Here is a 25,622-nt window from a genome sequence, read left to right on the forward strand (position 1 = left end):
TTTACATGGTGTTTATTGCTCTAAACATAGTAGCAGTGTGAGCATGGACACCGAGGCTGAAAAGTCCATTTGTGCTCAGTAACCAGGCCGACCCAGAGCACAGCATGTCCTAGCCAGTTTGCGCAGGGCCCTCAGTGCTGTACAGAGGAGTTTGGACTTTATTCTGTAGGTAGTTTCAGGGAGCGATGTGATCAGGAATTTCGTTTTCAGGAGTGAACATTTTCAGGTGGCAGAAGAGAAAGACACCAGCATAATCCTTAATATAATCAGACATCTTTTTTTAAGAAACAAAGGCTTTTCCTACATTTGGCCTAGAGATCTATATAATTCACTTATGCTTTGGGCCCCTTGATAACTAATTGGCATTTGTAAAATCTTAGAGTAATTTCTGGACATTTTAATTTTGTGAAGATTTCAAATAGGTTGATGTTTTTTAAGCTCAGTTATTTTGAGCAACAGAGATGTCCTAGAACTATAACTATTGCTATTTTACACTAGGAAAAAAAGTATGTTAGTAGTTCCAACTAACTGGTCTAAGACATTCCATTCTCTTAACAGTTTTATTGAAGTATGATTTTACATACCATAAAATTCACCCAGTGTAAGTGTATGATGTAGTAATTTTTAGTAAATATATGTAGAGCTGTATAGTCATCATTGCAGGATAGATAGAAAACATTGCCAACCCCCATATTCCCCCAGGTTTGTCTGCCACGTGTAATCAGTGATTTGCTTTCTGTCTCTATCAAATTTCCCTTGGTAGTCATTTTATATAAAATGGGAATCCTATAATATGTAGTCTTTGTGACTGGCTTCTTTCATTTAGGGTAATGTGTTGTTGTTGTTTTAATCCATATTGTAGCATATATCTGTGTTTTGTATCTTTTTAATTGCTGAATAGGTACTCCTTTATACGGATATACCTGTTTTGTTTACTCATTTACCAGTTGATAGCCATTTGGATTGTTTCCAATTTCTGACTATTTTGAATCATGGTTCTATGAAGGTTTGTATACAAATCTTTGTGTGGACATTTGTTTTCATTTCTCTTGGGTAGATTCCTAGGAGTAGAATTTCTGGGTCATATGCTATGTTTAACTTTTTAAGAAACTGCAAGTAAAGCTCTCTATTTATAGATTAACATTATCGTGTATGTAGAAAATTATAAAGAAAAATTAATAAATGAGCTCAGCAAGAGTCAATATCTGTATATAAAAATCATTTGTACTTCTGTATACTTGCAGTGAGCTATCTGAGATTCAAATTAAGAAAATTTCATTTATAATAACATCAAAAAGAATAAAATACTTAGGAATACATTTAACAAAAGTGCAAAACTGATGCTCAGAAAACTGAAACATTTTTGAAAGATACTATAGATTCAAATAATAAATGGAGACAATTCATATTTATCAATTGGAAGACTAATACATTCCTCCCAGTAAGGGTGAGAGTTCCAGTTGTTCCACGTCTTTGCCAACACTGAGTATTGTGTACCCTTTTGACAATTCTAGTGCCATTCTAGTGGATGTGAAATGGTACCTCATTGTGGTTGTGATTTAATTTTCCTAATGACTAGTGATGTTGAGCACATTTTCTTGTGTTTATTAGTCCTTTGTATGGTTCCTTTGGTGAAATGAGGGTTCATGTCTTTTGCCCATTTTTAAATTGGATTACTTGTTTTATTGATTTATAGGAGTTAATTATATATTCTGCTTCTGAATATATATTCTGAATTATATATCCAAGTCCTTTATCAGATATGATTTGGAAATATTTTCTGCCATTCTGTGGCTTCGCTTGTCATTTAGTTAGTTGTGCTTTTCTTAAAGTGCAGTTTTTATTTTGATTAGAATCTAATTTATCTTTTTTTTTCTTTCATGTCTTTGCATTTGTTGTCATGTGTAAGAACACATTCTTACCCAAGACACAGGCTTTCACCTGTACTTTCTCCCATTATGTGTGTGAGCCATTTTCAGCTGGTTTTTGTGTTAAGTAAGCGTCGAAGTTCATTACTTTGCATCTAGATACATAGTTGAAGCAGCACCAGTTGTTGAAAAGACTGTTCTTCTCACGCTGAGATTTCTCGACACCTTGGCCAACAACCAATGGACCATAAACTTGGGAATTTATTTCTGGAGTCTCAGTTGTCTTCCACTGATCTATATGCCTATTCATATGCCAATATTAGACTGTCTTGATTACTGGAGCTTTATAGTAGATTTTGAAATCGGGTAATGCAAGTCCTGCAACCTTTTTCTTTTCAGAATTGTTTCAGCTATTCTAGGTCTCTTGCATTTCTATTACATGTTTGGAGGAGCTGTCATCTTAACATTTAGTCTTCTAATCCGTGAACATTTATTTATTAAGATCTTTTCATTTAGATCTTTTTGTATTTAGATATTCTTTAATTTCTCTCAGCAATGTGTTGTAGTTTTCAGGGTACAAATCTTACACTTCTTTGTTAAACTTATTCCTAAGTATTTTATTCTTTTTGGATCCTATTGTGAATGGAGTAGTTTTCTTCATTTCATTTTTGGATTGTTCATTCCTAATATATAAAAATAGAGTTGGTTTTCAGTATATTGACCTGTATCCCATGACCTTGCTAAACTTATTTATTAGTTTTAGTAGCCTTTTTCTCCCATAGATTCATAGGGTTTTCTAGATAACTACGTCATCCATAAATAAAAACAGTATTACTTCTTCCTTTCTAATCTTTATCACTTTCTCTCTTTTTCTCCCCTTCTTGCACTGACTAGGACTTCACACAAATGCCTGATAATAAGAGATGAGAACTAGCGTCCTCATCTTGCTTCTACCCTTAGGGAAGAAGCATTTCCTTTTACCACTAAGTATAATGTTCACTGTAGGTTTTTCAGGTTGAGGAAGTTTACTTCCTTTCCTAGTTTGTTGAGAGTTTTTATCATAAATAGGTGTTTGATTTTGTCAAGTGTTTTTTCTGCATCTACTGAGATGATCAGTAGTTCTTTTTTCTCTTAATATGGTGTGTTACATTGATTTGGGGATGTTAAACTACTCTTGGATTCATTTGGTAAATCCTACTTGATCATGGTGTATAATCCTTTTACTATGTTACCAAATACGGTTGCTAATATTATGTTAATGGATTTTGTATCTGTGATCATGATTGGATATTGATTTGTGGCTTTCTTTTCATGTGATACATTTGGCTTTTATATCAAGGTAATACTGGTCTCACAGAATGAGTTGGAAGTGTTTTTCCTCGGTTTTCTGAAAGAGTTGTGATGAATTAGTGTTATTTCATCTTTTAAACATATATATATTTTTTTCCAAGTCAAGTTGTTGTCCTTTCAGTCTTAGTTGTGGAGGGCGCAGCTCAGCTCCAGGTCCAGTTGCCATTGCTAGTTGCAGAAGGCGCAGCCCACCATCCCTTGCGGGACTCGAGGAATTGAACTGGCAACCTTGTGGTTGAGAGCCCACTGGCCCATGTGGGAATCGAACTGGCAGCCTTCGGAGTTAGGAGCGCGGAGCTCTAACCTCCTGAGCCACCGGGCCGGCCCTCTTTTAAATATTTGAAAGCATTTACCAGTGAAGTCCAGTGGGTTTGGACTTTTCTTTGTAGGAAGATTTTGTTTATTAATTAAATTTCTCTATTATAGTTCTATCCAGATTTTGTTTCGTCTTGAGTAGGTTTGATGTTTTCATCTTTCTGAGAAATTTTCTATTTCCTCAAAGTTGTCTGCTTTATTGGCATGAATTTGTTTATAATATTTCCTTATAATTTTAAATATTCCTTTAAAATATTAAATAAGTATTAAAATTTTAAATAAGTTTAAAATATTCCTTTTTGAATATTTATAGGGTTGGTAGTGTCTCCTCTTTGATTCTTAATTTGGTAACTTATGTTTTCTCCTAGTATTTCAGTCTCGGAGCTTTTTTTTTTAATAACTTGGCTAAAATTTAAATTTTTTCCCATCTTTACTGAGGTGTAATTGACAAATAAATGGTAATGTATTTAAAGTGTACAACATGAAGATTTGATATATGTATACATTGTGAAAGGATTCCTACAATCAAGTTAATTAACAATCCATCACCTCCCATGATTACGTTCTCTCTGTGTGTGAGAACACTTTAGCTACACACTCTACAGTAAGGTAGAAGCTTAGGTAATTCATGTGAGACTTCTCTTCTGATAAAGGTATTTAACTTTCCCTCTAAGCACAGCTTTAGCTACATCTCATAATTTTTAATATGTTGTGTTTTTATTTTCATTCAGTTAAAAATATTTTTAGGTTTTTTTCCTTGTGATTTCTTCTTTGACCCTTGAGTTATTTAGGAGTGGATTGTTTGATTTCCAGATATTTGGGGTTTTCCCAGATTTCTTTGAATTCATGTATTTTGGGGCTCTGTTATATGCATATGCATTTATAATTGTTATAGTCAAAGAAGAAATACACAATTCAATGACAGTAGTTGGAGATTTTGAAAAAGTTCGAGTATAGGTGACTTGAACAACCCTGTCACCCAACCTGACCAGACGTTGTTGAATCTCCACCCAACAGGTCCTTTTCAGGCACACGTGGGACCGTCTCCAAGATAGACCATGTGGTGTGCCACAAATCAAGTCTCAGTAAATTTAAAAAGACTGAAACCATACCAAGGATGTCTCTGACCACAGCAATTAAATTAGATGCCTGCAGCAGGCCTATTGTTGTCTGGGGCCTGCCTCCCATTGCTATGAAGTGCTGAATCCCTCAAGCCCAGGGTCCTTCTCTTAACAGCCTACTGAAGGCGCGGGCATCCATCCTGGGCCCTTTGCATTGTCTTCGTGGGACTTGGGGGGTGTGGGGAATTGACTAGAACCAACAGGAAGTGCTGGCTGCTGCACTGGCCCTGAGCGATCAAGTTCTCGGTCTCTGTTGCAAGACTCGTGCCTTCACCTGCACCCATGGACGGTAATAACTGTCTTGTTAGCACCTCCATGAGGTAAAATCTCAGAGCCTAAGTAGCTCCTGACAGGTTCCTGTAGTTCCCTGAACGTATTTTAATAGCTGCTCTGAAGTCTTTGTTAAATCTAGTATCGCAGGACTCGCCGAGACTGACTGCCCTTTAATACTTCTTGCTTCTTTGCTCATCTCTTTATTTTTTTGTTGACTATTGGATGTTTTGGGGTAACATATCGTAGCAACTATGGGTTTTGACTCGTTGCCCACAGCAGTTGTTCTTTTGGTTTGTGTAACCTTGCCTGGGCTACATCTGTGATGTCCGTCTTCCCCACAGTGTGCAGCCACGGATGCTTCTGCTTAGCTTTTGTTTTTAATTTTCTTGTTTTTATTTTTAAGCCTGGTTTTCTAGGGGTAACCTCCGTGTCTGTACACATTAGTGTTTAGCCAAGTGTCAGTCAGAAATTGTGCTCAAGTACCTCAAGCCACTAGGCTGGGGGATTTATAAGTGGTTTGGAGAATGCAGTAAAAATTCAGGTCATGTTTTGGTCTGCCCAAGCTTTTGCTTTGCACCAGGCTCTCCCACTTGTCCTCCAAACATAGACATGGGTCCACTGGCCAGGGACGTGTGGGTGGCCACGGCCCACTCCTGTCTCTGTCATGGCTTTCAGTTAACCTGCAATAAGTGGAGAACTTACCAAACCTTCTTATTGCTTTTTCACCTCACCAAACTCCCTGTTAAATCTCCAACTAGTCTACCATCCATCACTTGCCCCCCCAAATCACAACTTCAGGCTAGCAGAGCAAACCGGCCCTTCCTGTTCACTTGCCACCAAGATTGCCACGTGCAGTGACAATGCTCCACCTCAGAGGAGCCCTGCCTGGCAGCAGCAGCCAAACCACTGGTTTCCAGGGCCTGCCTTACCCTGTTGACAACCACCCCAACAGAGCGGGGGTGCTGGGAGCAGCCCAGGCAGTAATGCCACAGACTTGCTGTTGTTCCCTGAGTAGGAAAGTTTTGGGGAATAAATGCCTCTCAATTGGTTGTATGCCTTTGGACAGTTCCAGGTTTTTGACAGCTCTCTACCCAGCTTTAAAGCTGCCAAAAATTACCCCCAAAGGGGAGAGGATTTGTTGACTTCCTCAAACTGTCACACTGGAAGTACGAAGTCCCTTCCATCCTTCATCGCGCCATTGATCCTGGTGTAACCTAACGGCCTGTTTGATTATCTTGGTCACATGTGACTCTTTCCTTTACCTGTTCAGCCGGCACATGGAAGAGCAGCTGTAGCTCCAATGTGGGGACAGTGGGGCCAGAACATGAGCACTGCAGTGGACATGGAGGTTCCCCGTGGCTAACCAGGAACCAGTTACAATCATCCAGCATTAGTTATACTTTCATTCCAAAGAGAACTGTTATGATACATTTGCAAAGCAAATGTTTCTATAACATTATATAAATGCTATTTGTATATACTTTGTATCAGCTAAAAAGATTAAAGTATTGCCTAGTGTAATGAGATTCTAGAAACTTTGGTCTCCATTGCACTAACATTCTCCAATTTTCTTTTCCTGATTAATTCAATAAATGTACATTTATTGATTATGTAAAATATACCGAGACCTGGTGAGTGATTCCCAGATAAAGCAACACAGATTTTATCCTCCAAGGGCTTAGAGGTTAGTGTAAGTGATACAATGCGAACATGACAAAGTTGGAATTGCTCGGTGCTGTTACAGAATTCCGGACGTGTGCTGTGGAAGCTCAGTAGGCTAAATGGATTTTCCTGAGTGATTCTTTCAGTTACCGCCCATTACACCCTTCCATCACCTAGTCCTCCCCGCTTCCATTCCCTTCCTAGGTGCCTTTATACTGAACGTTCTTGTGTTTGTCACCCATTTAACTAATGGTAGTGATAACTACCTAGTACTTCCACGTGCATTTCTCTCATTGATATTCATCTGGTTTACATCAGCCCGGGACATGGGTAGGGAGTGTTATCTGAACCAGTCTAATAGAAAAGGAAACTGAGATCAGGGAGGCTAAGTGACTGGCCCAGCTTCACATTATTCGGAAGTGGCAGAGTCAAGTTTTGAACATAAGGTCTTTGTACGCGAAATCCTGGGCTTTCTCTGGTGTTCTCTACCGCGTCTCATCACAGACTCGCTCTCCTCTCTGGCCAGCGGATAGCTGGGAAAAATTAGCTTGGTGAGTTGGGTCAGACATGGAAGCAGCTTAGTGTGTTTCTGGACAGGCCCAGAAATGAGGCAGCGGAGCGAGGCTGTTCAGGCCGCTCTGAACCATTTCTCTCTAAGGGTTTAAGTGACTTGATTTTACAGAAATCAGAGGTCCACATTTCCATTGCTTCTTATACATTTCTCTTATGGATGGATATTGGATTGTTACTTTAGACACAGTGTGTTCAACACCAAATTCACCACCTTTCCCTCAATTTGGTGTCTCTTTCTCTGTAAATGACACCACCATCCACCCTCTCTCCCAAACCTGAAATGCGGGGAGTTCTGGGCTCCTTTTTAACCTTCATGCAACATCTAATCCTGTCATTTCCACCCTGCCTCGTGGGGTGGTTGTGTGAATAAACGGACACGGTATAAGAAAAAGAACTCTGAAAGCTGTGAGTGAGAGGTATTTATTTCTCTGAGGCGGCACATCTGTTCAAGCCTAAAGGATCAGAACGAGGCCTCAGTGGCCACTCAGACTTCCCTTCCTAACAACATTGGCACTTGTGTCGGTGAAGGTGGATGTGGAGCTGAACGATGACATTGTGACAGCACTTACGTAGTCTTACATTGTGACAGCACTTACGTAGTCTTACATTGTGACAGCACTCCACACTCTTAAAAGCACCTTCTCAGAAGGAGAGGAAAAAAAGCAAGTGAGAAAGAACAACGGATTTGCCCATGGTGACGCAAATAGTAAGTGGCACGACCAGGACCAGAACTCCCATTGGCTGAATCCAGAGGCCTGTGAAACTAACCCCAGGGTTGCTTTTACCACTCTGCCGCTTACTGCGTGCGCCCTAGGATGAGCTGGGTAGCCCTTTTGAGTGTCGATCTCCGCATGTAAGCTAGAGCTACAGTGATACTTAGTACCTGTTTCTAGAGCTGTAAGCACTGACGGAGCCCAGTACAGAGCAGAGCGCCCTAGAGCATGTGTGCAGCACATAGAAGCCACTGGGCCACTTCTCCCCTTCCCCACCTCGCTAGAGACTAGGTCGGTCTCCTCCGCCTTCCCCTTGGAGAATTTATTCTCTCTGGCGTATCAGACTGCCGCTCTCTAGAGCCTCTCACAGCCACAGACATTTCCAGGAAGTGTTGCCCTACCATTTCATTGAAACCTCGGTGGAGAATTTCCATGTTTTCCTCTGCTTCTATTCTATGAGTGTCCCCATTAAGGTTAAGACACAATTCTAGCAAATCCTTTAGGTTAAAAATTGTGAGATTGAATTTATACTTTCTGGCCCCAAGGTGAAGGAGCTTTTAGATTTAATATTAAGAATAAACTTCAAGTATAATTTAATATACATACAGTCACAGGATGTGGAGTACAGCATAGGGAATAGAGTCAGTGGCATTGTAACAGTTATATATGATACCAGAGGGGCAGTAGATTGGGGGGCGGTGATCACTTTGTGAGGGGGGTAAATGTCTATTACATTGTTTTGTACACCTGAAACTAATAAAAAAAAAGAATAAATTTCTAAAATCGGAAGTGTCCAAGGGACTGCCTTAGGAGGTAGTAAAGTCACGCACGACTACAAGTATACACGCAGCGTTGGACGAGCGGGTGCTGGGGTCTGCACGCTGCAGTGAGAAGTGTGACAGGCAGACAGGCTACCTGGGTGTTGTATTGCTGTGTCTTTGCACGTTCTGTTTTATGATTTCATACTGTCATACTTAAATGACTTGATAGATAGCAAATGAAGCATAAGTTAGCAGCGTGAGGAAGGCTGTCACACTTACCTGGGTCTTGCCAACACAGAGAGCAGAGCTTGCTGTTAGACGGAAGTGGAAGCTGTGGCTCTCGGATCTGTCTCGGGGCTGAGGACACAGCTGTGCAGTGAGGACACAGCTGTGCAGTGAGCTCGCAGTTGCCCGCAGCCTGCATGGGGGTAACTAGGCTCGGGCCTGCTACACGTTTCTCCATATTTTGATGAACTGAGGTTTTATCATATATGAGAATTTTACTTGTAAAGTGTGACTGATGTTGCATGCGACTTTTCAGGGTTAAAGAAAATTACTTGGGCACTGCTGTGGCCTTCTGTGAGATGTTGTATTCTCAACTGTCCCCCTCCTGTCCCTTGCCCGCCACCATTGTAGGGACCCGAAAGCCTGCTTGCTCGCTCAACACTGATGTGTGTTGAAATAGTGCCCATTAGTGTTCAGTAGTTACCCTGGCCTGCATGTTAGCCTTCAGTTTAATGGCCTTTTTTATGTTCATTCATTTTATTTTATTTCCCATCGTGGTTTTGTTTATTTCTTTTTTGTTTTTTGTTTTTCTGTTCTCTTTTTTAAAACCGTCGTGGTTTGCCCTTCATATTTCCCAATGTTTGCACATGACAAGATGTTGCCATCCCAACATTACCTCCCACTTCACTGACCAGTGCCACTACTGACCATCTAGCACCAGCCACCACGGGACCTCTGCCTTCGGCTCCACGGGACGTCGTGGCCTCGCTGGTCTCTACCCGCTTCATCAAACTGACGTGGCGGACGCCTGCCTCAGATCCTCATGGAGACAACCTCACCTACTCTGTCTTCTACACCAAGGAGGGCACAGCCAGGTAAGTGCCTGTGTGTCTGGGGCCGCTGGCTGCATCCCGGCCCGCCCAGCCCAGTCCTGCTCCCCTGGCTCTTAGTCATGCAGGATCTGTACCTGTTTTCTGTCCAGCAAATGTGATCACTAAGACGCCTCTTTCCTAATTTCAGGTCATTAGAAATAAATTCCTGAACAGACTACGTCCTTATATTCCTTCCTGCTTTTCCGGGACGACTTAGGGAGAGGGTACAGAGAGCTATTTAGGTGGAAGCATGAACATGTAACCTTTGTCTTAAGATTCAGTCAGCACAGCCTGTAAGATGCAGCTCATTTAGAACATGCAGATTGTAGAAATTAAGATGGACTTAATTTATTAATCTGACATGAAAATTTGCCTGCAGCCTGAGGTGAATGTGGGCTGCTCAACTTCAGAGGTTTCCTTGATGACACACAAGAGTTATTAGAGATTAATTTCTTAAAACAGCATTTTCATGAAACTCCTCTCCATCTCCACCCCTTCCCAGAGCTTGCATTGCCTCTCCATTGCTTCTAGGAGGTGATCCAGACTCTCCAGGCTCTTTACAGTCTCGCTTCATTTTCTCTGTCCAGCCTTTTGTCCTTACCTCCCAGTGGAACTTGCTTTCTGAGGAAACCAGTCTCCTTCCTATCACTGTGTAGTGTGTTCTCTTCACTCACTTTCCCTTTCCCCTTTCTCAGCTAAAGCTACATTCAGTTAATCCTTCTTAGCCCAGATTAAGCCCCATGAAGCCCTCATAAAGCTTTCTCTACCTTTTTCAGCACAGACAGCATTTTTCTTACGTGTGTTTGTACCACTCATATTGGCACTTAATTACAACACATATTTTATACTGCCATAAGCTGTTACGCTTCTATTATTTTATGTGTGTTTGTGTTGTTTTCTCAACCAGATTATAAACTCTGCAAGGAACCATGCCACATGCTGACTGTGCTTCTAACATATGCTGTTACTTCACCCTAGAATAAGAAAGCTAAAATACCTGCTCTGGTTAGGGCCCCACCACATGAAATAAAGCTCGTATTTCTGCCAGGGTGCTGACATTTGATGTATATTGTCTTTAATACCAGACTAGCAAGTTCAGCAAGTAAAAGAACCTTAATCAAGGGATGAGCCCTTGATTTAACACTCTTAGGAAGTCTGAGTGACATAATTGGGCCAGATAGATGGAGCCACTCATTGGATGGTGTTTACCTGAGCACTGCACTGGATGTTTTGGGAATTACAAAGATAAGGAAACAGTTCTGTGCACAAAAAGGGAAGACATTACTACCAAACAGCATTTGTGTTAAAATGTCTCCAATCAACTTTGGAATCCCATCGCAGACTTCATAGGCTTTCCCAGGAGGAAGCATTGAGCAGTTCTTCAGAACAGCAAGCTTCTTCCACTAGAGGGCCTCACCCTGTCCTCCTACCGGAGGGCACTTCCCTCATAGTAACTGCCTGGCTGGCCCGTGGCTGTCCCCTCAGATGGCACCTCCCCAGGCCTTCCATGAACTCACCCAGCTTACTTCTCAGTCATTGCTACACTGTGGTGTACTGGGGCCACTTTGGTTCCCAAGCCAGTGGTTATATCGTCAGGAAGCTTTGTAAACACATGACCTGACTTGGTGGCTTGAAATTGGGCATGGTGGCAGTACAGTGACAAGTACTGCAAACCAGAGCTGTATTGTTAAACATTTACCAGGACACCACTGCTGTCACTTTTTTTTGTTCGTTTTTTGGCTTTTGTTTTGGAACATTTAACACACCAAAAATTTCTCTTTTAACATATTTATTGTGTCTGTCTTGTTTAATAGAGTATCACCAGCACCTAGAACAGAGCCTGGCATATATTAGCACTAAATAAATATTTTTTAAGAAAATAAATTGATCTCAATCAGTGGAGAAATAATAGTTCTTCAAGAAATTGTGGAAACAATTGACTCCATTTGGTGGAAAGAATAAAAGTTCCATCTCTGTCTTGTATCATGTATAACAACAAACTATAGATTGATTAAGAGATATTTTTAAATTTATAAATGTATTAGAAGAAAATATAGAAACTGTTTTTATCATTTGAGTATGAAAGGCTTTTTAAAGGAAGAAAGAACACCCAAAAGCCATAACAGGGGAGACAAAGTTTTATTATGTAACAGTATAAAAATTCCATGTGATAAAACAAACAAAATCAAACTAGCAAGTTATAAGATAGGAAAAAAATTGTAATATTTATTGATATCCAATCTATATAAAGAGCTTCTATAAGACAGAGATCCCAAGAGGCAAATGGTATGAGTAGGTGATTCACAGAAGTTAGTAGAAAGCTGATTAAAATTAAAAAAAGGTTCTCATTATCATTAACAATCTTGGAAACATAAAATACTGAGTTACTGTTTTTCAGCTGTAAGGCTGGAAAATGTTTATGATATCCAGTGTTATGCAAGTTAAATGGTGGGAAGAAACCCAGTCTAGGCCCATGGTGACAGTATGAAGTACAGTACCCTTTGGCGAAGGTGATTTGGTAGGATTTTGTATCTTCTTAACACACACACCCTTCAGTCCAACAGTTAGGTTTCTGGGTGTCTGTCGTATAGATATACTTGTGTACATATGCTTAGGGTACTCGTATAGGGTGTTTATTGTAGCATAGTTTGTAAGGATGAAGAAAGGAAACTGTACGTGTCTATTGGTAGAGGAATGGGCACATAATACATGTATATCCATATGCAGTCCAGTACAGGAATTTTTTAAGTGACTTATACCTGTGTATTTTGATATGTATTATGTAAATACAAATGCCCAGATGCCGTGATTCTTAACCAGGGGCAGTTTTGCCCCCTCCCTGCCTCCCAGGAGACACTCGGCAATATCTGGCGACATTTCTGGTTGTCATAAGTGAGATGGGAGGGGATGCTTACTAGCGTCTAGTGAGGACGCCAGAGACGCTGATACACATCCTGCAGTGTTACAACCAGGTGTTACCCTGCCTGACATCTCAGTAGTGCTGAGGCTGAGGAAACCTGGCGTGGGGAGATCTGGTAGGACGCCAGTCAGTACCTCCCACAGTTAGGTCTCAGGGTAGGACAGTTTTGAGGGCGGGAGAAAAACTGGACTTCCACATTCTTTAACTATATGTAATTTTGTTGTTAATGAAAATCTATCCCAGTAAAATGTTCTTAATGTATCATGGGTTGAAATAAGCAGGGCTGATTAATAAATGAAATTGGAATTGAGGAAAATATAACAGTTAAATTGGCAGGGGGTACATAAAGGAAGAGAAGATGCAAGAAGGACCCAATTTAATTTGTGTGGCTGCTGTTTGAAGGATGGGAAACTGAGAAAGCTAGTCTAACTGGCCCTGAGCTTTTGAAGGAATTCGTGAGAGATTATAATAAAGTGGAAGTTTGGAGCCAAATGTTGGACTACCTGCAAAAATGTGGACATTATCAGTTAAGAAGGGATTATTTTAGACTCCTGAGCAGGTGTGCGCTGCGACTCTCTGAAACAGCTCTAGTCATTAGCAGGTCTTTGCAAGCAGCACCCGGGTTACAAGAAGCAGTGGAGTCATAGCACAAACCAGGAAGTGGTTACGTTATCTAGGTGTGTGGCAGGTGGAGCCTGGGTGAAGATGGCAGCAGGGACCTGGAGGGACAGAAAATCTGCGGATGACTTCAAAGGAAGATTTTTCGAGACTGTACTATTTTTTGTCACTTCATTGCTTTATGATTTCTGAATAGAAGCGATGAAGGGGTAGAAAGGACACTTGAGCAAAAAGACTAGATCCTCGTTACTTATTTTATAAAGAAAATTTATTTAAATAAGCTTAAATTTTCTCATCAAAAAACGAGGGTAGTAACTTTTCTTCACAGACTTATAATAAGAATTCAATGTGAACCTCCCCTTATAAATTCTCCTACTTCTTGCGTTTAAAAATTCAACCACCAGGTGGCACTATGTGCCCTGTTCATGAGCTATAATTCTGTTGGATTCCTGAGTTTCCTGGATTCCAAAGGGTCTTTGCTCTGCCTTTTCAGTTATGACATGTTAGCTTTTTTTTTTTCCCCAATGCCTTTAATGCATACAGCAGTACTTTTCTCATATTAGCTACTAAATGGAGAACACAGAATAAGTTATTCCAGAAATCAGTCGTGTTTTAGAGATGGACAGAGCCTTACGCAGCTGTTAGTCTAGTCTGGCAATTGGTAAACTGTAGACCTTGGGCCAAATCAGACTTGTTATTTTTATGGCCCAAGAGCTAAGAATCGTTTTTACATTTTCAAATGGTTATATTGTAATAGGTTATATAAGTAACTACATAATATTTTCCATTTGGCCTGTAAATATTGACTATCAGGCCCTTTAAAGAAAAAGTTTGACACCCTGATCTCATATTTTTCATTTAATACATGAAGAAGCTGAGGCCCAGAAAGAACTAGTGACTTGCCCCGGCCCCCCCAGCACGCTGGTAGTGTCGTCAGAACTAGACATGTGCAGCTTCCAATGTCGGACCCATCACTGTCTTAGTGTAAAGTGTACCTTTCTCTTTCTCTTTTGATTCTCAGCTAACACATTTAATCTAAGTCCCATTGGAACCTCACACATTTATGAGAATTACCCTTTATAACTCACCCTGGATCTTGTCCTGAAGTCAGAAGGTTTTTTCCTAGACAGACACTGGGTTCTGTCAGAGCCAAATACTTGGAGCCATCTAGTATTTGGAGCCTTTTCAGGTTCTGAGTAGCGTCTCAGGGACTCATAACTGTTACTGATTTTTTTATTACAATGCTTGTGTTGAAATTTGTCCTAGGTTTTTAGTTCCCTTCACTTGTTTCTCCTATTTGTTCCCTTCCACATAGGAACAAAGATACACATGGTATTGTTACTGTACCAGATTTGAGTATCTGAAGGCACGTTTCCATTCACTCAGCCACATCGGTGGCGCTGTTTCCGTGTATGAGTCTCTGCTAAGTGCTTCTGTCGTATGTGAACATGAATGAGACACTCGTTCACTTTAAAGTAAAATAGCGGCCCCCATTTTTCTCAGAGGGAACGTGTTCAAACTTCTGTGTGCAGAGCGAGCAAAAACAGGAGCTTTTGGTTTAGTGAAATGTAAAATGCCCTACTTCCTTTTAGACAGCAGTCATTTTGATCAAACCAAGTGTCAGAAACCTCACATGTGAGAAACCATTTGACATCCTCCTTCTACACCTTGTGAATTAGAGGTTTAGCTGAAGAGAAAATAATACCCATGAGTCTCTCAGGTATCTCCGAGTGATGCCTTCTGTTACCAGAGTAGTCTTTCCAGTGGACCTGGTGGCCGACAAAGCACCTCTATAAATACCATGTGGGTACTGTTTGTTTTGATTAAAAGAAGGTAGTTTAGAGAACTATAGAAAACTACTAAAAAAACACCTAAATCTCTGAAATGCAAATGCTAATATGCAATCAGACGAATTGGCATGTAGTCATGTAGAACTCAGCAAATTTTCATCAGTAATTTCAGGGAAAATTATCAATATTTTAAAGTAAGAATTTTAATTCAGTGGATTAGGTAATTTTAAATAATTTCTTCCACGGAATAGTTTTGGACCCTTTTATTACTCAAGACAGATACAGAGCTTTTGTCACAGGATTGGCAACTCTTAAAGACTAGCTCTTTGTCTAAAACAAAAAAATTCCTTCACATCGCTTGTTGAAAATTCTTGTGTAATATAATACAGCTTTTGTTATAGTAAGTACAGCAGACTGAGCATAATTATGGACCCAAGTGTGGGTCCCCCAAGATACAGCCTGAAAGCTCTCTTTTTTAAAGAACCTAGAAAATTGCTTTTATATTTTCATCTCTTACCTTAGAGTGCTAAATTCATTTGTACTGTTTGTGATGAGATTAGTCAGGCATTTCAAATCAGTTTGAAAATCATTCAAAAAGAGTATTCATTTTAAGAAATAGATTTACAGAATTGTACACCTGAAATCTATGTAATTTTACTAACAATTGTCACCCCAATAAACTTAAAAAAATAAATAAATGCAAATTCTGAACTTCACCCCTCAAAAAGAAAAAATAGATTATAAAAATCCAGTATCATGATTAGCTTATTTTACAGATTTTTAAGGATTCATTTAAATTTTTAATGTTTTGTTCTCAATTTTAAGAGTGATAATCTCTAATTTTGTTTTTATTGAGAGTCTATTATCCAAAATACTGGGGATGCCAAAAAAAGTATACACATTTTAAGAGATGTTATCTACAGTAATTCAATTCAACTTTCCAAAGTTGAATGAATTACGGTAGCAATGTGTAGGTAGGTAGTATGATGTTCGCTCAAAAGATGGCATGGCATCAATCAAGTGAATGCTAGCGTCATTCATTGTATTACAATTTTAATACAGTTTTTTCCTTTTTTAAAATGTGTATACATTTTTTGGCACCCTTTGTATACACAGCATCCCTTGATACTTTCTATGAAAATTGGGTCATACCTGTAGTTACCTTCTGTTTGTTTCCCTGAGAATTGCCTCTTAAAACTCAATAATTCCTAAAGCCTACAAAATTGAAGACGCATTGCCTCATTGAAATGGCACTGAGAAGACTCTGGTCTGTGTCTTCTCTGCAAGGAAGTTGTGGTTGTGACCAGTGATATCAGTAATATTTAAGCAAGAACATCAGCAAGTTATCAGGCATGTATGACATTGCTCTTTGCAACTTTCCATATCCTACTGTGCACTGTTCCATCCCCAGAAGTTTCTTTCTTTTTTTTTTTTTTTTTTGAGAGTTAATTTGACCTAAATTGTTCAGATTCTGATGTGGTGTGGCATCTGTAGGCATTGCAAAGAAAATGAAACTACACATTGTAGAAATATTCTTAATCGATTCTCTCTTTCCAAATCCCTCTTTGTCCAAAGGGAACGTGTCGAGAATACCAGTCGCCCAGGAGAAATGCAGGTGACCATTCAGAACCTAATGCCAGCGACTGTGTATGTCTTCAGAGTTATGGCTCAGAATAAGCATGGCTCCGGAGAGAGTTCAGCGGCGCTTCGCGTAGAAACACAGCCCGAAGGTAAGTAAGTCTCCCGCCTGCCTGTCAACCCCACCTGTGGGTAGGCCTTCCTAGCAGTCTACCTGATGTGTAGCTTTGCACACCACAGCAGAGCAAAACATAGCAGTTCTTCGCCTTTAAGAATGAATTAATTGGGAGAGATAAAATTAATTCACATCAAACCGTGACTAATAGTGTAAGACAATGTAACTCTGCTGATATATTCTCAAATTTTACTGATCCTTTAAGACCTAACACAGGTGCCTTCTAGAATCTTTCCTCTGATGCTAGCTAACATTGTATCTCTACAGTTCTAAGATGCATTACCACTTCCTTCCTTGACTTGTGATGATGACTGTGTCTCATTTATTTTATGGCAAAGACAAGAGTCTTTGTCATCCTTGTATTTCCCACAGTGTCTAATGCAGTGCCTGACACATGCAGCAGGTGTTCACTGTTTGTGATCTTTATACACACCATGCTCTTCAGAATTTCTTTAATGCTTTTCTTTGGACCTGTGGTATTTTGTTCTAAATAGTGTTACTTCCAGTTACATTGCCCAAGATTTTCTGCAACTGAAATGAGTGTCAGGTTGATTTATCTAATAATGTCTTAAATTATGGTTGTAAACTATAGGCCTAAAATTATAAGAAGCCATCGAATCATAACTAATGCTTTTCCCACGAGGCTTTCTTCTACACTCTCACTTTGTTTTAATACAAGACACTGTTTTTCCTCGTAGCCTTCTCCAGTTTTCTTTTGCTATTAACTGCAGTGGTTTTTCATGTTAACAGACTTCCAGTAACAAAAACGTTACTTTAGCAGTATAGCATGTATGATACATTTGTGGAAGCTACTGACCATGGAACTAAACAGATTTCATAAATTTGCCCGGGAAACTATGGAAATAATTCAGAGACTTCACTGGTCTGATGTATGGAATAAGTAAAGTTCAGGAGCTATGGAATTTCACTTTCTAATGCTGTAGCAAAACAGTCAGTCGTGGACCATTCAGTGGGTAGCCCTGTGCTACACAAGGTATCAGAGAGGTGGGCAAGCACAAGGTAGGAGTTCTCCTCTTAAAGAACGAGCAGTCAGGATGGGGGCCATTGAGCATTTCAGTGATAGCACTTAAAGGTCAGGAACCAAACCCAGGCAAGAACAGGAGGGCCACCAGAGAATCAGGAGGTTGATTTTAGGAAAGAATGTGTTCTCATCACACGGAAAGGATGTTGAATTTCACAGTTGTGTTCAGATAAGAGCAGGAACAGTCTGTTAGATTTCAAGCTCAATTTTCTTCCATTAACTTCCATGTATAGGTGTCATTCATGAGAGATACTGGGATACAAACCAAGGAACAATCACTGTAAAAGTCAGGCATATCAAGGCAGGTTCCTAGGAAAAGATGAGACCCGAGTTCTCCTTGAAGTCTTTGACTTAGAGCAGGCATTCCCGGGGAAGGAAACTCATGCATGACCCAGCTCCCCCATAGGACTGAACTACACGTGCAGGTGAGGCACAAAGTGAAGGAAAGGACCACTGGGTTTGACTCTGTGTGCGAGTCTCATGCAGGGCTGTGAACCTCCTGAAGATACATGAAAGTATGTGTGGGTCTGTCCATAGCCGCATTTTCCTTGGGAGAGAGCCTGTGGCTTTCATTCTCATTTGAGAACTTATGAGTAAAACTGTTGAGAAGGGTGACGGTCAGTTTGGAGATGAGGGAAAGAAGTAAGGGAAGGAAGGTTTATTGAGCCTGCCCAGTGCCAGTCATGTGCTAGGCGGTCTAGGGGTGAAGGCAAGTTCAGACTTCTGTGCACAAGTCTGGTACCAGTGACGTGCACGTAAATAGACGATAGAGCGATGTGCCGTCACCACAAGGAAAGTCGGTGGCACAGCAATTTGTTCAAGGAGTTTGATTCTCTATAAGAATATAGATGGAATGGGCAACAGATTCTGGTGAGGGCATGTTAGGGATGGAGAGCGACTCGAACATGTTTTGTCAAAAGAGAAGGATGTGGGGGAGAGCGATTTGCATTCATCTGGAGGCGTTCGGCCCGGTGTGGGGAGGCCTATGTGGTCAAGTCAGCCCTTGGAAAATATCTTATGTATTTAGCTTCACAAACCAGCTTTAAAATGTTTCCATTTATTCCACTCTACAGCTAAACTGAAAGAATGTATTAGCGCCTTTTTTAGGATCATGTTTATTTATGTTTAGCAGATGAATGTATAGAATGTGATTTTAAGGGAGTTTGGGAGCTGTTTTGTTTTCCTTCCTCTTTAATAAGTTAGAGGAAAGTTTTCCATGTCAGCCGAAGTTTGACAAATTCCACTGTCAGGCTGCACAAAATATGCTCTTAACATTAAGTGAATAACGTGATTCATGACTAAAAAAGGTAAACAACTGTCAGAATAACCATATTCGGGTTTCTCTACTTTGGTAGCAAAACTGATCTTAAGCTGTGGTGCTGTTATTTAAGAAAGCAAGTTTGTTTTTTACATTTTGTTATTTTTTTTCCCTTTCCTTAAATCTAATGGATGTGTGTTACAGAAGCACTAGCTCCATCCAGAGAAGCTGTTTTCAAATCTAGAGTGTCCAGAGTGTAAGCACAGGCAGCCCCCCAGGATTTGTGTGTAAGCTGGGGCCTCCCTTTCAGTCAGGCAGAAGGAATATAGTAAAGGGTGTGAGAGCCTCATGGGAGTTTGAGCTGGACAGTCCGTCCGTCCGTCAGTTATGAGCCTTCCAGTCACGTGCATCCTGTGGAGGGGGCTGTGATAGTCTCCTACTGTCTTGAGTCCATGCTTTAGAATCAGAAAGGACTCACTCCTGACTCACTACTCACCCCCTTCCCATCACTTAGCCCTGATTCTTAACCTCCCAACCTCACCTATGAACAGGGATAACAGTATCCATCTCATTTGGGTTAGTGTAAAGATTATATTGATGTCATTTTAATATGTAAAGCATGCAATGCTGGACGGATTGTAAGCATGCAATAAATGGCAGCTATTTATTAATTATCTAGGCTTATTCCCTTACTGTTTTTCTTCCATGCATGTGCTCACAAGTCCTTTCTAAACACATACCTGATCATATCATGTCATGTTCCTGCTCATAATTTTTCAGTAAATATCTAATACCTACAAGACATAATCCAAAGTCCCTAGCAGGGCACTGAGGTCCTCCATTACCTGGCCGCTGTCCTCCTTTTCAGCATTCTTTCTCCCACATCCACTCTGTTTCAGCCTGAACCACAAAACCTTGTCTTCTCACATACTGTTCCTCCTCGACTGGAGTAACTTTCCCCTTGGTATCTGAGAAAACGATTCCTTTTTCTTACTCCCAGAGGTCTTCACCAATCTTTCCCTTTCCTGCCCACCCCCTCCCAAAGCAGAATTGTGTGCTCTCTTCTTTCTGTTGTTGTTACAATCATTGCCTGACTGTTAGCACTTCTGACATAGTTTGTAACCATTTATGTACCTGACTCCCCTCTAGACTGGGAGTTCTTTGTGGGCCGTCACTGTGTCCTACTGCCTGGTAAGAGAAGCCTGTCGTTTTGTGATGGTGGCTTCGTATATGCCGCCGTCCCACTGCAAAACTAGGATTGTTCATAAAGCACAAAAAGAAGTCTGCAGTGTGCAGTTTTTCTCTTTTAATGAATTTGAGATACTTCACAGATAATTTTTAGTTTTAAGTCATAAAAAGGGAAATTTGTTTAATGATATGTTATCCTGAAGCAACTTCAGTCAAATCAATTGTTTCCTTAGTTTTTTGTTTTTAAAACATGGCCATTATGACATTATTGCTGAGTGGTTATTGAGGAGTGCAGTAAATTTCATTTATGTCTTGCTGTCTTGGAATTTTCTTTCTAGTCCAGCTCCCTGGCCCAGCACCGAACATCCGAGCATATGCAGCTTCACCTACTTCCATCACTGTAACCTGGGAAACGCCGTTGTCTGGCAATGGGGAAATTCAGAATTATAAATTGTACTACATGGAAAAAGGGACTGATAAAGAACAGGTATAAGATGAAGCCATTTTTTAAAATTTACTTTTCAGTTAGAGTTGGCCTGCATTATTATATTAGTTAAAGGTGTACCACATAGTGATTAGACATTTATATAACTTATGAAGTGATCGATCACCCCAGTACGTCCAGTACCCATCTCACGTCATACATAGTTATTACATGAAGTCATTTTTCAATCCATTGATTGGAATAGTAGAATTGAACTATTATTTCCAAAACTCAGTACTTGCTTGTCTAGAAATCTGAGAAGAAAAAAAGAGGTATAGGGAATGAAAAGTTGACATAATTCTATTTCTTTATGCCAAGATTTATTCTGTAGTTTTTACCAGCAAGGGTTACTAAACATCAAGCAAATATTTCTCAGTAAATTGCCAGTGTTTATGATTAATCTGCTTTGACTATTAAATAACATTCTGTAAAAGGGATTAAAAAAAATCTGCATTGTCCAACCATATGACTTCACTGATATGTGGGATATAAAACTGAAAGCAACAAAGGAACAAGACAAACAAGTAAAGAAACAAAAACTCATAGACACAGTTAACAGTTTAGTGGTTACCAGAGGGAGGGGGAAAAGGGGGTCAAATATATGGTGATGGAAGGAGAACTCACCCTGGGTGGTGAGCACACAACATGATAAATAGATGACATAGAATTGTACACCTGAAATATAGAATTATACACTAGTATAGGTCTGGAATTGTACATTAATAATTTTACTCATCATTGTCACCCCAATAAATTTAATTTTAAAAAGATAATAAAAAAATCTGCATTGGGTCAAATATAGAATTTGTATAGTTAATTCTTTGTAGCATTTCTCTTGGTATGAGTTGTGCATATATAAATTATTTTATTTTATTCTAGGATGTTGACGTTTCAAGTCACTCTCACACCATTACTGGGTTGAAAAAATACACAGAGTATAGTTTCCGAGTGGTGGCCTACAATAAACATGGTCCTGGGGTCTCCACACAAGATGTTGCTGTTCAGACCTTGTCAGATGGTGAGTGTTTGCTTTGCAACAAAGTCCTGTGCCTGGGGCCCCGGTGGCAGTGGGATCACGGGCTTTGATGTCAGGAAGGTTCTGTTGCAATGCCAGTTGCCCTTTCTCGTAGTGTGACTGTCAAGCCAATGACCATGTGAGAGCGTGTTTCCTTATGCGAAATGTGGATGATGCCGCCTTCACTGGGCGGCTGTACAGATTCCATGAGAGAGAGGAGGACATGGTAGCGCCTGTACCGTGTTTTTCTTTTCAGTAGGGGCTTCTGTATAAGTAATACTACTGCTTGTTCATAACAGACTGTTCCAGGGCTGTGGGCAGGCTAGCCTCGCTCTGCTTAGCGTCATATTTACATGCCAAATGGCCTTTTTTATTCCTGTGTTTGGGGACACTTTCCTTTCTTACCTGTGACTGAATTTCTAAGTTAAAACATATACTCATTACCTAGAACAGTATTTTTACAAACTGCAGCTTCCAAAGAGATTGAGTAGGTCAAGACCAGCATTTTAAAAATATGTAGTTTTAGAATTGAACAGTAAAAGACCTCATTGCACTTAGTAAGTGTGTGTATTGTTTCCTGAAACTCAGGTGAATCCAATGTGTTACAAAAAAGTCGTTTTCTAAAGAATGCGCATATATATATATGTATATCTGTATCCCTTATATATAAACATGCATGCTTTAGAAGCTATAGTTTGACTCCTTTAAGCAAATGGTCCAACATAGCATCAGCAACAAAGGAGCAGACTGACATCGTGAGTGTCCCAATGTGGTGCATTCAGAAAGACAGTGCCTGTTTCACTTATGTCGTATCCCCGTTAAGATGTTTAACTTGAATCTGATCATGATGAAACAGTAAGACATACCCAAATTGAGGGAAATTCTGCAAAGAAATAAACTGGCCTGAATTCTTAAAAAATATTAGTCTCGTGAAAGAAAAAAAAAGGTTAGGGACTCATTCTAGAATCTAGATTAAAGAAATAAAACAGGTATGATCTTTGACTGGATCTGGGAGTAAAAAAGTAATAAAAGGCACTATTGATACATTTACTTAATATTAGAGAGGTATAGTGTAGGCAGGATTACATATAAGATATTAGGTATATTAGGTAACATTTTTGCGTTGAGATTCCATTTTCTGAATGCGCTCATTGTGATTTAGTTTTGTTGGAGGAGGCCTGCTCTTAGGCAGCATATACTGCAGTCGTTCAGAGCGCGGTGATGACTGCAGCTGTCTCTCCAATGACTCGGACGCAGTGTGTCGGGAGAGAACCTGTGTGTGCGCATACAGGGAGAGAAATAAGCAGACTGGCAGAGCGTTAACAGTGGGTGAACTCAGGAAAAGAACATACGGCATTCATTGTATTTTTCTTGCCACTCTTTTCTGTGTGCTTGACATTTTTCAGGATAAAGTGTTGAGGAAGATAATTGCAAACTAGAGTTTGGTTAGCCAACTGCACAAACCAGTTGGTCAAGACTTTTGAGGAAAGCTGAGGTGGGAATGTTTAATGAAAGCTTTGAAACCTGCACACAAGTCCATTTTAACTGCACTCAGTGGGTTGGCATGCCTACTTTAGTGCCTGCCAAGGAACCGCACGTGTCTGCGCGTGTGGCTGACAGCAGCACTTGGGAGTAAGACAGATCCTGGTTCCTATGCAAATACTACCAGTACCGCGGGGTAGAGATGTAAACCTCATCTGCAAAATGGGGCAGTAATGGGAACTCCCGGGTGGGATTGTTGTAAGGATTAAGTCCCTGCTGTAGGCGCAGCAGCCAGTCTCAGCTGTGATGAAGATGAAGAAGAAGAAGACAGCAGCAACTCTGCCGGCGGCCTGTGCAGCCAGGGCAGAGGTCCTGCAGGGACAGGATGGGACCCAGCTCTTTCAAAGCACAGGTGCCTCCGTCCTACTCCAGACCCGCCTGGCCTGACGGTCTGTCTGGGTTGAGGCCTGAGGCACTTTGTAAAGTTACCGCACTGAGCAAAAAAATAGTCTCTGTGCTCCAAGCCTAAGGCGCAGTAGGCACTTGGTTATGTACCTGGTCACCAGATGGAGAAAGGGAGAAAGATGTTTCCCTGGGACGGATGAGGGGAGAATAGTTGAAGTCAGCGTTTTGTGAGGGGGGAGGAGACTAATCGGATTCCCTAAATTCTCTTTGCTTGCTGTAGTTACTATGAATGGGGTTCTGGAGGGTGTGTGCACCATGAACTTGGACTTGTACCCCCTCTTCTGTTTTAATATGTGAGGAACTAAAGCTGCGCAGATGTTTGTTTAAGCAACAGTCTCAAACTTCTCACATCTAATTGAGTGTTTCCTGCTATAGAGCTGCCTTGGAAGCCAGGTGGTCACGTTACTGAAGCTGTCATTGCTTAAATATCGCGCTTTACCTGGGAAGTGCCTTCAAAACCCATTCCGGAACTCCTCGAGAAAGCAGGCTCACTGCTGCACGTCACATTTCAGACTCAGTGACACTACCCACTTCCTTCACTTGCCATATTTATTAGACTTGTTTCCAGGAAATTTGGGGCTTTTCCCCCAAAATAAAGATATACTATCACCAACAATAATTAAAAGAATACGTTGAAAGTTCAGAATGCATCTGGGGTCCAGAAAAGTAGAAGTCACTGTCACATCCTGGAAACAAGTATCCGACTTCCCAAAGGGACAGCCTGACTTTGGTGCACATATATGAAGCTATCCCAGTTTTTTAAACGAATCAAACATGGCCTCATCTTACCCACACACTGCTGCCAACATGGGGGCCCTGGCATTTGCGTTTAGACCCCCAGGTTGGCAGTCAGTGTTTGAGATGTGCGTTTGACTGAGGTCGGGTCAAGAACAGTCACGTGAGGGGTGATGTGTGGGTGACTGAAAAAACTTTTTTTCTCTTTTTTCTGCCTGTCCAGCTCCCAGTGCTGCTCCTCAGAATCTGTCCTTAGAAGTAAGAAATTCAAAGGTGAGACTTCATGTTGCTGATGTTCATTTTTCTGATGTATTATTAAGCCTCAGAAGGGCTCACAGAGGGAGATCTGTATCGAAATAGTCTTAATCAAGCAGAGAAATAAGGTTACCTAGATGGTACGCTTGCCAGTGAAGCTGGGCTTAGAAACCGACTCCCGTTTATTGTTTCACTTTACTGCCTGTCTCTGATGCCGAAATTACGTTAGCCTTTCTGCACAGATATTGCCACTGTTATGTAAATCATTACATTGTAGATCTTACCAGTCCAAACCGAACAAAGAAGTAAGTTGTTTGAGATGCCACAGCCCCTCAGCCCTGGGAGACGCGCCCAGTGCATCTGTCAGATGGTCCCAGCCCCGGTCACTGCACACTAAGGCATGGATGCCCCTTGAGGGCCCAGAGCCCCCCGGACGACACAGAGAGTTGGGAGGTCCAGTCCTTCCAAGAGCACTGTTGGACTCCTCCTGTAAGAAACAGCCAACCTCTTTCTGAGGGGTATCAGACAGAAGTTGTCCAATTTCATCTCTTCCACAGTAGAAATGGGAAGAGAACCTTACACCTAACAATAGTTTACTTCCTAATCCATGTGCCTCCGACTTTATGTTTTCTTCTGCAAACTTCTTTGAGACTTTTGCCCAGTGTCTTCATACTAGCAAGACCCCAGGAGATCAAGGGCCCAGAGTCCACTGCCCGCAAATACAGTCTCCCAGTTGGATCATCGGGGGTTTCAAAATTGAAAAGTATTTTTGAGTGATTATTAAATAACTTAGTAAAACTCTGAGCACCCTGCTGCCTCCACGTTCCTTTTCTTTGCACAGTGAATTCAGGGAAATAATACCTAAAACAGGAGCAAGCATTTGA

General features: G+C 40.7%; 1 protein-coding gene across 10 annotated transcripts in view; it reads left to right on the forward strand.

Moving 5' to 3' along the window:
• The window catches only part of NEO1 (neogenin 1), a 209,164-nt gene that overhangs the window by 139,309 nt on the left and 44,233 nt on the right, over positions 1–25,622 (forward strand). For 6 of the 10 annotated variants that reach the window (XM_074328254.1, XM_074328250.1, XM_074328257.1 and 3 more), the window contains exons 8-12: positions 9,517–9,736; positions 16,637–16,791; positions 20,641–20,789; positions 21,666–21,804; positions 24,707–24,756. In XM_074328254.1, coding sequence (XP_074184355.1) covers positions 9,517–9,736; positions 16,637–16,791; positions 20,641–20,789; positions 21,666–21,804; positions 24,707–24,756 — 713 coding nt within the window. The remainder of the gene's footprint in view (positions 1–9,516; positions 9,737–16,636; positions 16,792–20,640; positions 20,790–21,665; positions 21,805–24,706; positions 24,757–25,622) is intronic. The other 4 variants (XM_074328259.1, XM_074328253.1, XM_074328255.1 and 1 more) reach the window with 1 other exon arrangement.

Source organism: Rhinolophus sinicus, linkage group LG03, assembly GCF_036562045.2.
Source record: "Rhinolophus sinicus isolate RSC01 linkage group LG03, ASM3656204v1, whole genome shotgun sequence".
NCBI lineage: Eukaryota > Metazoa > Chordata > Mammalia > Chiroptera > Rhinolophidae > Rhinolophus > Rhinolophus sinicus.